Source organism: Glycine max, chromosome 1 (assembly GCF_000004515.6).
Source record: "Glycine max cultivar Williams 82 chromosome 1, Glycine_max_v4.0, whole genome shotgun sequence".
Taxonomy (NCBI): domain Eukaryota; kingdom Viridiplantae; phylum Streptophyta; class Magnoliopsida; order Fabales; family Fabaceae; genus Glycine; species Glycine max.
This window is the reverse complement of record NC_016088.4, coordinates 52,552,986-52,566,455: the sequence shown is the minus strand read 5'-3', so window position 1 is coordinate 52,566,455 and position 13,470 is coordinate 52,552,986. Positions and strand designations below refer to the sequence as shown.

The 13,470-nt window shown below is 31.4% G+C and overlaps 2 protein-coding genes across 5 annotated transcripts; one reads left to right on the top strand and one right to left on the bottom strand.

The window, feature by feature from the left end:
* The first annotated feature begins 1,522 nt into the window (after nt 1–1,522).
* LOC100813186 (NEDD8-conjugating enzyme Ubc12-like) lies at nt 1,523–4,483 on the top strand. Its single transcript, NM_001255460.2, is given in 6 exon segments — nt 1,523–1,591; nt 2,486–2,598; nt 3,330–3,438; nt 3,685–3,763; nt 3,886–4,002; nt 4,085–4,483. Coding segments are annotated over 5 exon segments (552 nt in total). The 5' UTR covers nt 1,523–1,591; nt 2,486–2,489; the 3' UTR covers nt 4,223–4,483.
* Nucleotides 4,484–4,847: 364 nt separating this feature from the next.
* Nucleotides 4,848–9,391, bottom strand: LOC100812646 (probable L-galactonate transporter). 4 transcript variants are annotated; one of them, XM_006573534.3, is made up of 5 exons: nt 9,277–9,391; nt 8,904–9,074; nt 6,495–7,118; nt 6,124–6,299; nt 4,848–5,912 (listed from the first exon to the last, which is right to left on the bottom strand). In XM_006573534.3, the coding sequence occupies exons 2-5, from the start codon at nt 8,993–8,995 to the stop codon at nt 5,314–5,316; spliced, it is 1,491 nt and encodes a 496-aa protein (XP_006573597.1). In that variant the 5' UTR covers nt 8,996–9,074; nt 9,277–9,391; the 3' UTR covers nt 4,848–5,313. The 4 variants fall into 4 exon arrangements, with proteins under 4 accessions (XP_006573597.1, XP_006573601.1, XP_006573599.1 ...); XM_006573538.3 differs by having other exon boundaries at nt 9,283–9,346; XM_006573536.4 differs by having other exon boundaries at nt 9,234–9,345.
* Nucleotides 9,392–13,470: the final 4,079 nt, after the last annotated feature.

Genomic DNA, 13,470 nt, shown 5'->3' with positions numbered 1-13,470 from the left:
AAGAAAAATAAAATAAACAAGTGATATGCATCAGCAAAAATATCCCCATATAATTATTATGGAGGCTTTTGGGGGCGTCTGGAACTCTGGATTCTCTCTCTTCAGCAAAATACCTCTGCAGCAGTTTTCTGGACCTTCGGATTCATCACACGGCTGAGGAGCTACATTTCATCTGCTGAATGGGATTTGATCATGCCTTTCATGTTATCAACGATGAATAAAAAAGTGATTGTAAAATATAATATTTTTTATTATATTTAGCTAATTCATTTTTTTATATTATGTTTAAATAAATATATGACATTTCATTAGTCTATCGAAAATAAAAAATAGATAATTAATTTAATTATTACACAGTTTAATATATATATATATATATATATATATATATATATATATATTAGAATAGACATAGAGTTTAAAATTTAAATTACCAAACATGTTAAAGTTTAAATATATATCAACATAATATATTATCAAACATATACATACTTAAAATTATTATAGTTTAATCAAATATTTTGAATTCAAACCTTATATATATAATAGTATTAAATATTTGGAGAAGAAATTGTATAGTTTATAATAATTTTACCTAATTAAATCAGGATTGATTTTCATGGAGAATATCTATTATTTAGAAAAAAATTATAATATATTTTTCTTTATTTATGTTTTCGATAAATATTTTCATATACAAGTCATATATTTAATCAATATATATTTTATTTATGAAATTTAATAAATAGGGGGAAAATATGTTTAGTTACATACACTATATAAATATTCATGCTTAAGTCTACTTATTTTTTTATTTTGATAATTTTAAAATATGTTTTATATCAAGCGAGTTTAACTATTTAGTTGAGTAGGATAAATGCTTGAATTATTATAAATTTTATGATATTTATATTTAATTTCTACGGATAAAAAAATATGTTTTATGAATTATAATAATTAAAAGTAAGACATTTTATGAATAAGAATAATTAAAAATAAATTTTTAATTATTTTTATTAAACTTAAATTAATTTATAATAATTTGTCGAAATACTTATTGAAAATATAAACTAAGAGAAACGCATTGAGTTAATATATATTTAAATTTTCTGTTTTTAAATATGTTTTGTAAATTAAATTTTTAAGTTTATTAATATATATAGCTATTAAATCGTATAATAAATAGATTTTATTTAATAATATACTTTTATTGCAGATAGAACAATGGAATGTTACATATTTATTAAACATATATAAAAATATAAATGAATTAATTAAATTTTGATTAAAAAAATATATTCTAGAGTCACTATTTTTTTTTACCTGTAAGGTGAAAACATGCGTGAGATAACATATTATAATTCATCAAACGAAATACAACTCCTCTACAGCGAGATGCATCCAAATCCAATGGCCCAAAACTTTGCTGTAGAGGATTTTGGCTGCAGAGAATCAAAACGCCTTTTTGGGACGAAAGAGAAAATAGAGTTAAAAAGGTTACTACTCAGATTTAGCAGAGCGTAGAGCTGAGCTGCGAAAACCCCCAACTCCAACCTCTGTTCATCGTCTACCGCGCTTTCTTTTCAACCAGGTTCCTTCTCTTCTCTCTCACAAATCTGATTCCTTTTCCCTATTATTTTTCACTTCTTCTATGTTCTCTATTTTTTTTATTCCCTTTATCTCTGATTTCCCGATCCCTTTGCGTTAGGGTTTTTCGCTCGCTTCTTTTTCAATTAGTGATTTAGCTTTACCTTTGATTGATATTGGGATTGGATTCTGTATTTCTCTAGCACGATTGTTTCGCTTTCTCCGCGTGGATTTACTAGATCGCAGTGCTTTTTGATGGACCAGAATGTTTCCGTTTACACTTTTCAATGCGATCTTTTGATAATCTATCATTCGAATTTGCGTTAGGTTTTTCGCTCTCTCTCTCTTATCAATTGCCTCACCGAAATTACTGATTTAGCTATACCTTTGATTGATATATTGGATTGATTTCTTTATTTTTTCAAAACAACTCTCTAGCACGATTGTTTCGCTTTCTCCGCGTGGATTTATTAGATCGCAGTGCTCTTTGATCATCTATCCTTCGAATTTGTAAGGAATTCTAAATGAGTAGCTCAATATGCTGAGCTTATGTTAAATGTACAAAACATGATAGTGTTTCCTACTTGGAATGATGAACTATTTTATTGCTTCTTTGCCTTGGATTTATTATCCTCAAAATATGATCGTGTATCCTACTTTAAAATCCGAAATGTTTGGATTTGATTATTGATAGAGAAGGGTGACGTCAAGTGTGTAATGTAGCTGATTCAACTATTAAGCTTCTAAATGTGGTTGTTAGGGAAAGCTGCTGTTTGGATAAATATACTTCGAAAGTATTTCTGTTAATTTAATGTAAATGCTTGCTTTTCTTTTTTGGATGATAATTTCTTAGTCTGTCATATGTCATCTAATGCTGGAGCTGGTATCCTTCTTGTAGAACTATGATTAAGCTTTTTAAAGTAAAGGAAAAGCAGAGAGAACTTGCAGAAAATGCAAGTGGCGGACCACCTGTTAAGAAGCAAAGTGCTGGAGAGTTGCGTCTTCACAAAGGTTTTCTTATTTTTATTATATGGAGTGTCTTTTCTATGTTTTACTATGCCCAATTTGTGTAGCATTCTAAAGTTTCAAACAATGGAAACGGATAGGGCAAGAGGAAAATAAAAGGTCTAATTCTAATATGTTATATCTTAAGCCATATTTGATTTAAAAACTGCTTGTGGAACTTGAAGTTGAATGAGCAGTAATTTTGCTGGGGCCTGGTCTTGGGGTAGGAGGGAGAGGTGGGGACAAGATTGAAGTCACAAACAGATTATATGAATGGACTTATTTCATAACAAATATAAGATTTTCTTCTGCTTTATTTTTCAGTTACTAGGGATTCTGAGTTGTATAGGTTGAAAATCAAAAGCATAATCTGCAGAATTGTTTGTCCAGAGTTAGTTATTTAGTTTCTGAACTAAAACTGAAGTGAAATTTTGAAGTGCAAATTGCTTCATACTTTTTATATCACACATCTCATTGCATGTTGTAAAGTCCGGATTTGTTTTGCAAAATGATTTTTGTGCTACCATCTTCTTGATTCTTGCTTACGGAGTGAGTTAGAATCTACAATCTTGCCTATTACTTTTAGTCAACTATAATTTACGTTCTTTTCTTTGACTAAAGTTATAATATCAAGTAAGGAAATGTTATAATACATGTAGATTGAACTTGTAAAGAAATGAGGTAGATAAGATAGGAGTATAATACATGCCTATTCTCTGTTGTATTACATCTTTCAGATATAAGTGAGCTGAATCTACCAAAATCATGTACCATGCAATTCCCCAATGGCAAAGATGATCTGATGAACTTTGAAGTTTCAATTCGACCTGATGATGGATATTACTTGTAAGTTGCAAGGAAGTTTCCATGTTATTATCTGCATACAATTTTTAACTTTGTGATCAAACTTTAATCAACTCTTTGAAGGCACTCAAGCTGCTATGTTCTTTTCATCTTATGTTTTGTTTTTATTTTTCAAATTCTAAATAATATTTTCAATCTGGTAAGATCTGTACCCATGCCTGCAAGATGAATTTTTTTTTTTTATGAAAAAGCTTACCTGTCTCCTCTATGTATTTTTTGTTGTTACAGAGGTGGCACATTTTTGTTTTCCTTTCAAGTGTCTCCCATCTATCCACACGAAGCACCAAAGGTTAAGTGTAAGACAAAGGTAGGATGGTCTTGATTATCTTTTTTTTCTCTAATTCGTGCTTTAGTTTTGGTAAGTGTGTTGTTTTCTTGTTCTGTTTCAGCATCATAAATTTTATTTGTAGCATTATCTCCTATATGCAGGTCTATCATCCAAATATTGACTTGGAAGGAAATGTTTGTCTCAACATCTTACGAGAAGATTGGAAACCTGTCCTTAATATAAACACTGTCATCTATGGCTTGTATCATCTTTTCACGGTATGCCTTTGGTCTTTTTTATTCTGAATGTTTCCTCCTTCAAATTTTGATAAAATAATATATTCTTCTACTTGGTGTGCAGGAACCAAATTACGAGGATCCACTGAATCACGATGCCGCTGCTGTGTTGAGAGAGAACCCAAAGATGTTTGAATCTAACGTGAGGAGGGCAATGGCTGGAGGGTATGTCGGGCAAACCTTTTTCCCACGCTGTATTTAGACCTTTTGCACGATACCTTCAAGATCCTGTTCAAATATGTTATCAATGCATGAAGGCCCGTGGTTTGTAAAATTTATCAAAAAATTGGATTTTACTTTCGTCAGTTATGTTATTTTTCTTGGTGGAGAAACAGGCCAAGTTCTTAAGACCACCAAGCTTCAAAAAGCCAAACAAGTGGAATGTTATTGTAACATGTGCTTTAATTGAATGTTAACGTATTATTCTAAAGTGGACCAAGCAGAAAATGAATTCAGCTGTCAATGTTAGCGTTTTGTTTCCCTTGCATTATTTTTGGGCGGGCCTATGCATTTTATGATCAATTCCGGCTCCTCTCCCTCTCACTCTAACTTCCCTCCCCTTTCTCTCTGAGAAGCCTATAAACAAAAACAAATTGGCTAGGTCCGTTATTGGGAATTTATTTCTAGAGAGACACAGGTATATTAAGCTTCTTTTTAGATGCTTACATACCCAATAAAGTTGACAGTGTTCTATATTCTTTAAATTTTGGATTTCAAATCTTTTTACCCGAATGCAGTTAGCGGAAGGTTGAATACAAAGAAATTTTTTCTCGGGGTTGTGCGCTTTTTCGTAGGGATTAATTGACGTTATTCAGCGGCGGAAAAAATTGAAGTTATTCAAAATACTTCATTAGCATTGTTGTTTTGTGTAGTCGAAGTGTTGAACCAAGAATGCAAATTTACTTGTGTATTTTATAGTGTACAATCGTATGAAAACAAGATGATCTCGCCACAAAACAGTATGAGCCTGGGTTAAATATCCTGATATTTCTGATCCATTCAGCTACAGATGCCATCTCAAGAAATGGCTCAGAAGCCAGAGTGAGTTCAATCCTCGGTAATAAGCAACCTAGCCATGACGGAACCATGAATGTATGATTAACCTGGATTCTTCAAATAAAAAAATCAAATGAGGTCATTGTTCGAAGTTGGATTCAAAAGTCGGAACCACGTGTTTTTCGGAGCTTTAAACTCCAATTAAATGGGGACCCAATTCACAAGCAGAGGAGAGCTAGAGGGCTCCTTTAAAATGATCTACCATACTTAAAAACGTGTGTTGTGTTGTGTTGTGTCTCACATCATCTCCTCCTCTTTCACAGCAAGCATTCTAGCATTTTCACGGTCCCGCCTAAATATGTAATATAGAGGGGTGTAGCATAAACAACACAAACCAAATGGAACAGCCATCATGGAAAGAAGGCCCTTGGACAAGGCAAGAGCCTCTGGTGAAGATCCTTTGATGGGATCAACAGACTTTGAATTATAGCCAAACATCTTCTCAGAAAGAATCCCAACCAGAGGAGCCGCAATAGAAGAAAACGAGCCTTCAAAAGCTCGATCAAATGCATAAATCATGGTACGGTGTTTTACAGGGACAACCTCAGCAAACATAGGAGCATTTGCAGCCGCACCGTTCCAGCTGATAGTTAGACCCATTATAAAGAGGGTGACAGAAAAGATAGGAAAACTACTTACTGACTGAGGGATCACCTTAAGAAGAAACCATGAGAATGGAATGCCCATAAAGGCACTAAATTGTGCGCACATGGTACGAGCAGAATGAGGGTAGACTTGTGATAGTTGATCAGCTATTGATCCACCAATGAATGACCCCATAGCACATCCAATAGCAAAAAGACTCAGGAGGGTTGCTGACGTATTGTTATCAAAACCTGCACAATATCCATTCATCGTGTCAAGCAACTTGATAAAAGTTTTCCTTCGTATGTAGGACACAGATTATAAGCATCACGCCTCATAAAAGATATCCGAGGAGGCTATTAGTGATCTTGATTTGTAGTACAACTGTTGCAAAAATACAATTTTGCAAACTGCTATGTTGCATTAGCATGTTTTATGTAAAGAAGTTGGCTTCAGGCTCACCAATTAGTTCGAACCACATTGTGAAGAACACCATGGCAGTCCACGGCAGTGACCCAATAATGCCTTGTAAGACAATTATTTGAAATGTTTTCACTTTGATCACAGCTTTCGTGGCTGCCCAAGAGTCTATCCATATTGATGCTGCACTAGCATTGCCTTTATAGACAGTGTCATCCCTGCTAACACACGAAGATGATTTACCAATAATTACAAATTGAAGAGATATAAAGCATTCAGTTATTTGTCAGTTACTATTATTCATGAGGATGAAAACAATATAGCAGATTTCTAGGAGGCACTTAAGAGTTCAAGAAGTACTAAAAGTTGTGCTAAATGCCACACGAGTGATATAAGATGTAAAATGCCATTACCTGTCTGAACTCTCACTAGCATCACGTGTGGTAGGAAATCTTTTTCTTGGGTCAACAACGTATAGTAAAACAAGGAATCCAATTAATGCACTCAAAGTTGCCATCAAAATGAAGGCGCACCGCCATCCTTGTATGCCCCAAAACTGTTGGCCGGCCATGACAGTAGCCAAAACACCACCTCCTATGCCTCCTAAGTTACCAACGAGACTCAGCAATCCAAACCCGGTTCCTCTCACTCCATCCTTGTAGCTATCAGCGATGAAAGACTGGAGTGCTGGAATCACAATTGCCAAGCCAAAGCCATTTATTGCTCTCCAGAATGCAACCTGCAGAAAATCGTGGCAAACGCCCACAGCAGCAGTAGATAAAGCCCAGCAGAAAGTGCCCATGGCAAGAATTGTCGGGCGATCATAGTTGATAACAAGTATACCAGCTAGAGGAGATGATAATCCCTGAACAAAGTTCCTTACGAATGTTAGGTAACCCAAATCTGATGGTCCAGCATTAAATGTTTCACTAACTTCTTTGTAGACAGATGGAAGAAGGTTTTCATCTGCACGCTCCATTATAGCAGCCAGGTTGATAAGAATGAGTGAGAGAGACACACCAAAGATCTGTGTTGTTCTGTGCAAAAAAATTTATAAATTAAGAAGAATAAGGCATAAGTAAGCCATAGCTGAAATCATTGTTTCAGCTCAGGCACAGGAAAAAAAAAGGAAAGGAAAGTAGAAAAAGGTAGAAGAAACACGCAGAATTGCGTGAAGACTGATGTACTGTAGGCATCTAGGTTCTCATTTCCTTAATGTCACACTCACAACTAAAACTTTCTTAATGAAAATTTGAAATCCAAATGCATACATATAATAAGCCCTTTAAGAATTATGTATTCAATTCTAAATCATTATATGGCACACTCTGTCATATTAGAGCACTGTGTTAAGAATGATGATGCATGTCATTACCAATGCTTCCTTGAGCATCTTATAAGATATCTGTTTGTGCCATTTAAGAACTACGTGTTAGTTACTGTTGAGATTGCAACAGGTTTCAAAACCTTAAATGAAGGAAAACTGTGGCTATTTTAAATACTGTAAAAAGAAACTGTAAGAGAAGAAAACAATTAAATTGGTGTGTCTACCTTACAGTCTAATTTAATCAAAGCATTGTGTTTTAGGTCAAAACAAATCTGTCAAGGAATATTTATCCAAAAATTGAATGTCACATGTTTATAAGAGATTCCACTTCAAACAAAGCTAAATTTGCATCAAATTCTGTTTGGCGAGCTATGTTAAGTGTAGTAGCAGGATAAGAACAAATTTCCAGCTATAATATGACTTCTCAAAGTGTAAGAACCTCAACGCTAGGCTTGACTATATTTGATCCCCCAAAACAGAAAAGATTTAAAACCTGGTTCTTCCTTATTAAGTTTGTGTGTTTTTACTTCAATTTCATGCATTGTAGTTTCTGTCATGTTTGCTTCATGATGCTGTGGGCGTGTAGCGTTACTATAATGATTTTATATGATGCATAAATGGAGTGAAATAAATAGATTTAAACTCCCAAAGGAAAATTCCCTAGTCTACTAAAAATAGGATTTGCACTATAATCCATGAAGAGTTTTCAGTTCTAATAATATAATACGGCAGCATCAATCTGAGTTGAAAACAAAAAGTACTGTTTATATAGAACTAAATTTCAGAAATCAAAAAGTTAGATGGTCAAGTTTATAGAGGAGGCGAAGTAGTCAATGCAAATCAAGGAAGATCCATAATTGCAAAAAGAGCATATAGTCATACACAGTCGGAGGTATTATCAGAGTTTTGAAGCACATAAATAGATACATAGCCATCAGCATGTCATTGTCCTGAAGAAGAACCCAGCTTAGAAAATCCCTATACATGAGTTAGAAATTACAGCAATGCAACATTTTTGGTCCTTGGTTGCGAGTAATTATCATCAACTATCGCCATAAACTTATCAAACCAACGCTAGGGATAAAAACAATGTTACGTTATTAATCCAGCAGGGGCAGTAGGCCACAAATGATCCCCAAAGTTCCACTGTCACTCATGGGTTTAATTAAGTCTTAATAGATATGAATTTGAATTAAGCAAATACATTTGTTTTGCCAAGTGGGAAACCAGTCTTGTGGACACAATTCAATTCAATACTTATCCGAATCAAATAAAAGTGGAAAGCCAAAGATTATGTAGATTTGAACTCATCCGAAAAAGAAGGAAGAACAAATGTGCCAAATAAAAAGTATCCGCGAACCACATACATATTCGTTTAATTTATCATATTTCCCTTTTTCTTTGTTTCCTTGTTTACAAATTGACATAAACAGCTCATCGAAAATGATTTTTCAAACATCAGCGCATGAGAGAGAGGAGAAGTTAAAGTACTCACTTCATGGTCTGAGAACGAGAATGTGAACGACTGAGAATTGGAGATTTGGTTGGAAGAACAGGGTTATGTCTTGGAGTTCGATTCAGTCCCATGACAAGTGAAAGAAAGAGGAAATCAGACAAAGGCCTTCGGAGCTGCGTCCATGGCGGATCTGAGGCAATAAACTATCAACTGAAAAAAAAAAAAAACTTAATGAAAATTCCGATGCACGTGCTGTTATTTATCATACTAACTCTTACAATATCCTAAATAAACAAACAAACGAAAGGCCAACACAAAAATCAAACTGTCTATGTACGATGTTGTGTTGTATCTGTGTCTAACTCTGACCCTATAACTGTAATAGAGGTTAGGTTAAATGATAAATCTCAACTGTAACCAGTATCATCTCCTTCATCTTCGTCATCGTCATGCAAGTACTGCCACGGAATCTCTCTACTCGCAAGTCAACGTAGACATGTATTTCATAAGTATTATATACTTTTCAATACGGTGTTTAATATAGTTTTTGTATTGTTTATGTTTTTAAAAAATAATTTGTCAGATAATTAAATTAGTTTTTCAAAATTAAATTAATATGATGTGTGTGCATAGTAAGAATGTATTAATAAAAACGTATTACTAACATTACTTCTGAATATTTTGGTTTTAAACAATAATAAATTAAACGTAAATATATATTACATATTATTCGGGACAAAGTGAATTTAATGATGTTATGGATTCCATCACGCCAAGCAAACGTGGGACGTTTTACCTACGTTGGCATCTGTTCCGAGGTTTTAATTTCTAGTTTGAATTCCTATTTTAGTTTTATTATTAGCGTAGTCTTATTGAGGAATGTTTTAACTTTTAAGGATATTAATTAAAGACTTAATAATATTTTTTTATTGAAAATTATAATTAAGTTACATAATTACATATAATAGTATCATTTTTCTACAAAAACATTTCATTTTTAACTTGTTATCATATATTTAACTTTTTTTATTGTTTTTATCATGATAACGGACACTTTAAGTTGTGAAGTTACAGAAACGATTAGACACCATATGATAGTAAGTAAACAATTATAAAAAAGCTAGTAAATATCGGGAGCCAAACAATGCTGCCTATTTTTATTTTTTTTTACTGTAAAATAGTTATCTCATTTCATTAAACACCACATTCTTCACACAAGAAATTACAATGATAAAAGACATTGAGACTAGGATATAATGAAGCCACCTTTACTAATTCATCAGCTTATCTCTCAACAAATCCTATAACATAAGGATGAATTTTGAGCCAATATCTTCCTACACTCATTAACTAAACACCCTCCCTCCGATAGATCAGCATTAGAAGATTTGATTTTATGAACCACAAGCTTACCATTAGTTTCAAAAACAATGTCATTTAGCTCCATATCTGCTGCATTATTCAACGCTGACAGCGATCTCCTTCTTGAACGTGCATACAAGGCTCTCTCCATGCTGTCCTTGCCACTATAAAGCTCCCTTGATCATCACGAATGATCATACCCGCTCCTGTTCGGTTCTGAATCTCAAAATAACTTTCCTCCACATTGCACTTCCAAAGCCCCACTGTCTACGTTGTTAATCACTTATATTTATTTATTAAAAAAACAAAAATAGTTTATAAACTTTGATAACTTTTCTAGTTGCATATTTAATTTTCATTTTTTACCTCTCCAACTAACTTAATAAATGAATAATATATGTACTAATTATAGTATCATTTAATTACAAAACTGATATGCATGATAAATTTATTAATTTTTATAAATTATTTTATAAGTTATACTGAAAATAATTTATGATTGATAGATAATAAAAAAAATTACATACATATCTATTAAACTCAAATTTAATTATAAAACTTTTGTATTAACTTTCATATAAAAAATTTTATTGTCATATTTATTATTATAATTTGTCTCTAGGTTTGAATAGAGATGGTGCTTAAAACAAAAAACTCTCGGCATAATGGGCTTAACCTTTTTTAAGTTTTCCTCTTACCGTTAAAAAAAAAAGACACAATAAACAAAATGGGTCTAAAAATTCCATGTTCTTCTTTCAGTTTTTTCAGCATAGGCATAACAGGCCCAAAAAAATAGGCTAGACAGCTGTTAAGGCCTAAGGAGACAAGCCTACAAGTATTATATGAGCAAGAATTTTTTCATCAATTTAGGGACTTTTTAGTTTTAGTAACTGCATTCTAAAAAAAGTTCAAGTATAGTTTCTTAAACATTTTTCAGTGTAACTTTTTTAATGCAATTATAATTTTATACTATTAAAAAAAATACAAGAATTTGTTCAATACCATAAAAAAATATTTTGTTCAAGAGTCACGGCAAATTAATGCATAAACACATTCATTAAAGAGTCAATAAGTTTAGAATTAGCAGAGTAACATTATAAATCACCATCAAAATACATTAATATGGAATGACGTAGAGAGAAATGTCCTCATTAGCTAACGGAGCAGTTGGCTTTATCCAAGAAAATGCTTTAAGTGAAATTTTTGGATTACAGTTATATATTGTTTCCATTACAAAATTAAAACGAGGTTAATCGATTTTTTAAATAATCTAATTCAGATAAGTTTGAAAATTTATTATAATTTCCTAAAAAAATGGTGGATGTATTTGATGTTCAAATATTTAAATTTACATTTTTTTTATTTTCTAATATCATTGGTGGATGTATGTGATGTTTTAAGTATTTAGATTTTTCTAATAAACTAATTAATGGTTATTATTATTATTATTATTATTATTATTATTATTATTATTATTATTATTATTATTATGTTTGGACGATTTTCCCCTCTTTTTATTTATTTGATAAGTCAACTCATAATTACTCTTTTATCAGTTTTATAATATATTTTTCTTTTACTTTCATTTATTTTTAAACAATTATGGTGGGTCAATCTAGCCCAATATGCAAGAGTTAAAATTTTCACTTTACTCTTAAAATGAGTTCGACTAAACCTTTTTTTTTTGGGTTATATTAAATTGATCCGTTTTATCATCTTTATATGCATAGGACATAAGAATCTTATAGATAAATCATGAATTCATTAAGTATAATAACTATATCAGTATACAAATTAAGTATTATTTTTCTCATTAAAAAATTTAGGTAAATTAAATTCTAAAAACTCAATCAAATTAGAATAAATTTTAAGATTCAAAGAGCATTTACAAATATATTTATAAATTATCTATTATTAAAATTCTTATATTAACAATGAAAATTCAACACAAATTCTTTTGAAATTTAATTTTATTCCTTACTAAATAAACCAATTTTTATCGGTACAAAGTAACTATTATTTCCAATGAAGTACAAAAAAAAATTGAATTTGTGATCTCTAATTTATGGAGCTCACGACTCAATCAAAATCCATCTGTATGGACCCCCAGCCCCACGTGCTTTCCTCCGCCATTGTAGACCTCCTTGTCGCCTTGAAAACAAAACAGAAAAAAAAAAAAAAAAAAAAGGTGTAGGTGATGTGATTTTATATTTTATGATAGAATATTTAAAAATTTGAGATATTCAAAACAAATAATAGAGTAAGCTCTAGCTATATATATATATGTATATATAAAACAGAGTACGAAATGAGCAAATATCTTGTATTGGCAGGAATTTGGAAAAGTTGTAGTTTTATTTATCTTTTCAAAGAGTGTTATTTTAGATTATCAAAAAATATTTTTTAATACATCCTCATAAAATAAATATACTAGTAAATATATAATTATAATTGTATAATGTAATCAATAAGAATATTCCAGTTAAATGAAAATAGTTTATTATGAGAATTAATATAAGTAATTAGTTGTTTTCTTAAAATATATGTATTACTTTAAATAATAAATAAAATGAGACAAGGATCTAGCATATAATTCAAGAGATGGGAGGGCACGTGCCCGTGGTTCCCACATGGTTCCCATCGGTCCCTTCCTAATGCACGTGGGCAAAGTCTTCCTCCCTTTCCTTTTTTTTATTGCTGTCTTACTTTTGTTCCTGATCTGTAGCCTTCTTATTTATTTAGTTTGGGTACTTTATCAATAATATTTCACGAGTTTTGTAACTATTGTTTTAAAAATATTAAATAATATATTTATTAAAAACACGAAAAATTATATTGATAATAACAAATACAATCATAATTTCTATAAAAAATACTCATTTTTAATTCTGTATCCAATGTCTTAAAACACTTATTAACATTTTCCAATATTTATCACTGTTGCCATCATTAATGCTTTCAGAGACATTACGTGTTTCTTGAATTACAAGTTTTACTTTTAGTCAAGATTCGGAAAATAAATAATTATAATGGCAAAAGTTGAAGAATACTTGGAACTTGGAAGTAGTAGTACTATTTTATAATAAGTGGCTTTAATCGCGTATTCTTTCATATTTTTTAGTTCGATATATTAAAATAGTAGTATCTTTTAATAAAATGAAAATTTACTAAATGGAGAATATCTTTTGTAATACAGAATATTCATATTTCTTCTAAACTGGAGTCCCTATATACTCATTATTTC

Excerpts from the sequence above, each read along its gene's own strand:
- LOC100812646 (XM_006573534.3), bottom strand. The coding sequence starts at position 8,995 with ATGGGACTGAATCGAACTCCAAGACATAACCCTGTTCTTCCAACCAAA. Across the intron at positions 7,119-8,903 it reads TCTCGTTCTCAGACCATGAA|AACAACACAGATCTTTGGTG; the intron begins GTGAGTACTTTA and ends TTTTTTGCACAG. Across the intron at positions 6,300-6,494 it reads GCTAGTGAGAGTTCAGACAG|GGATGACACTGTCTATAAAG; the intron begins GTAATGGCATTT and ends GTGTGTTAGCAG.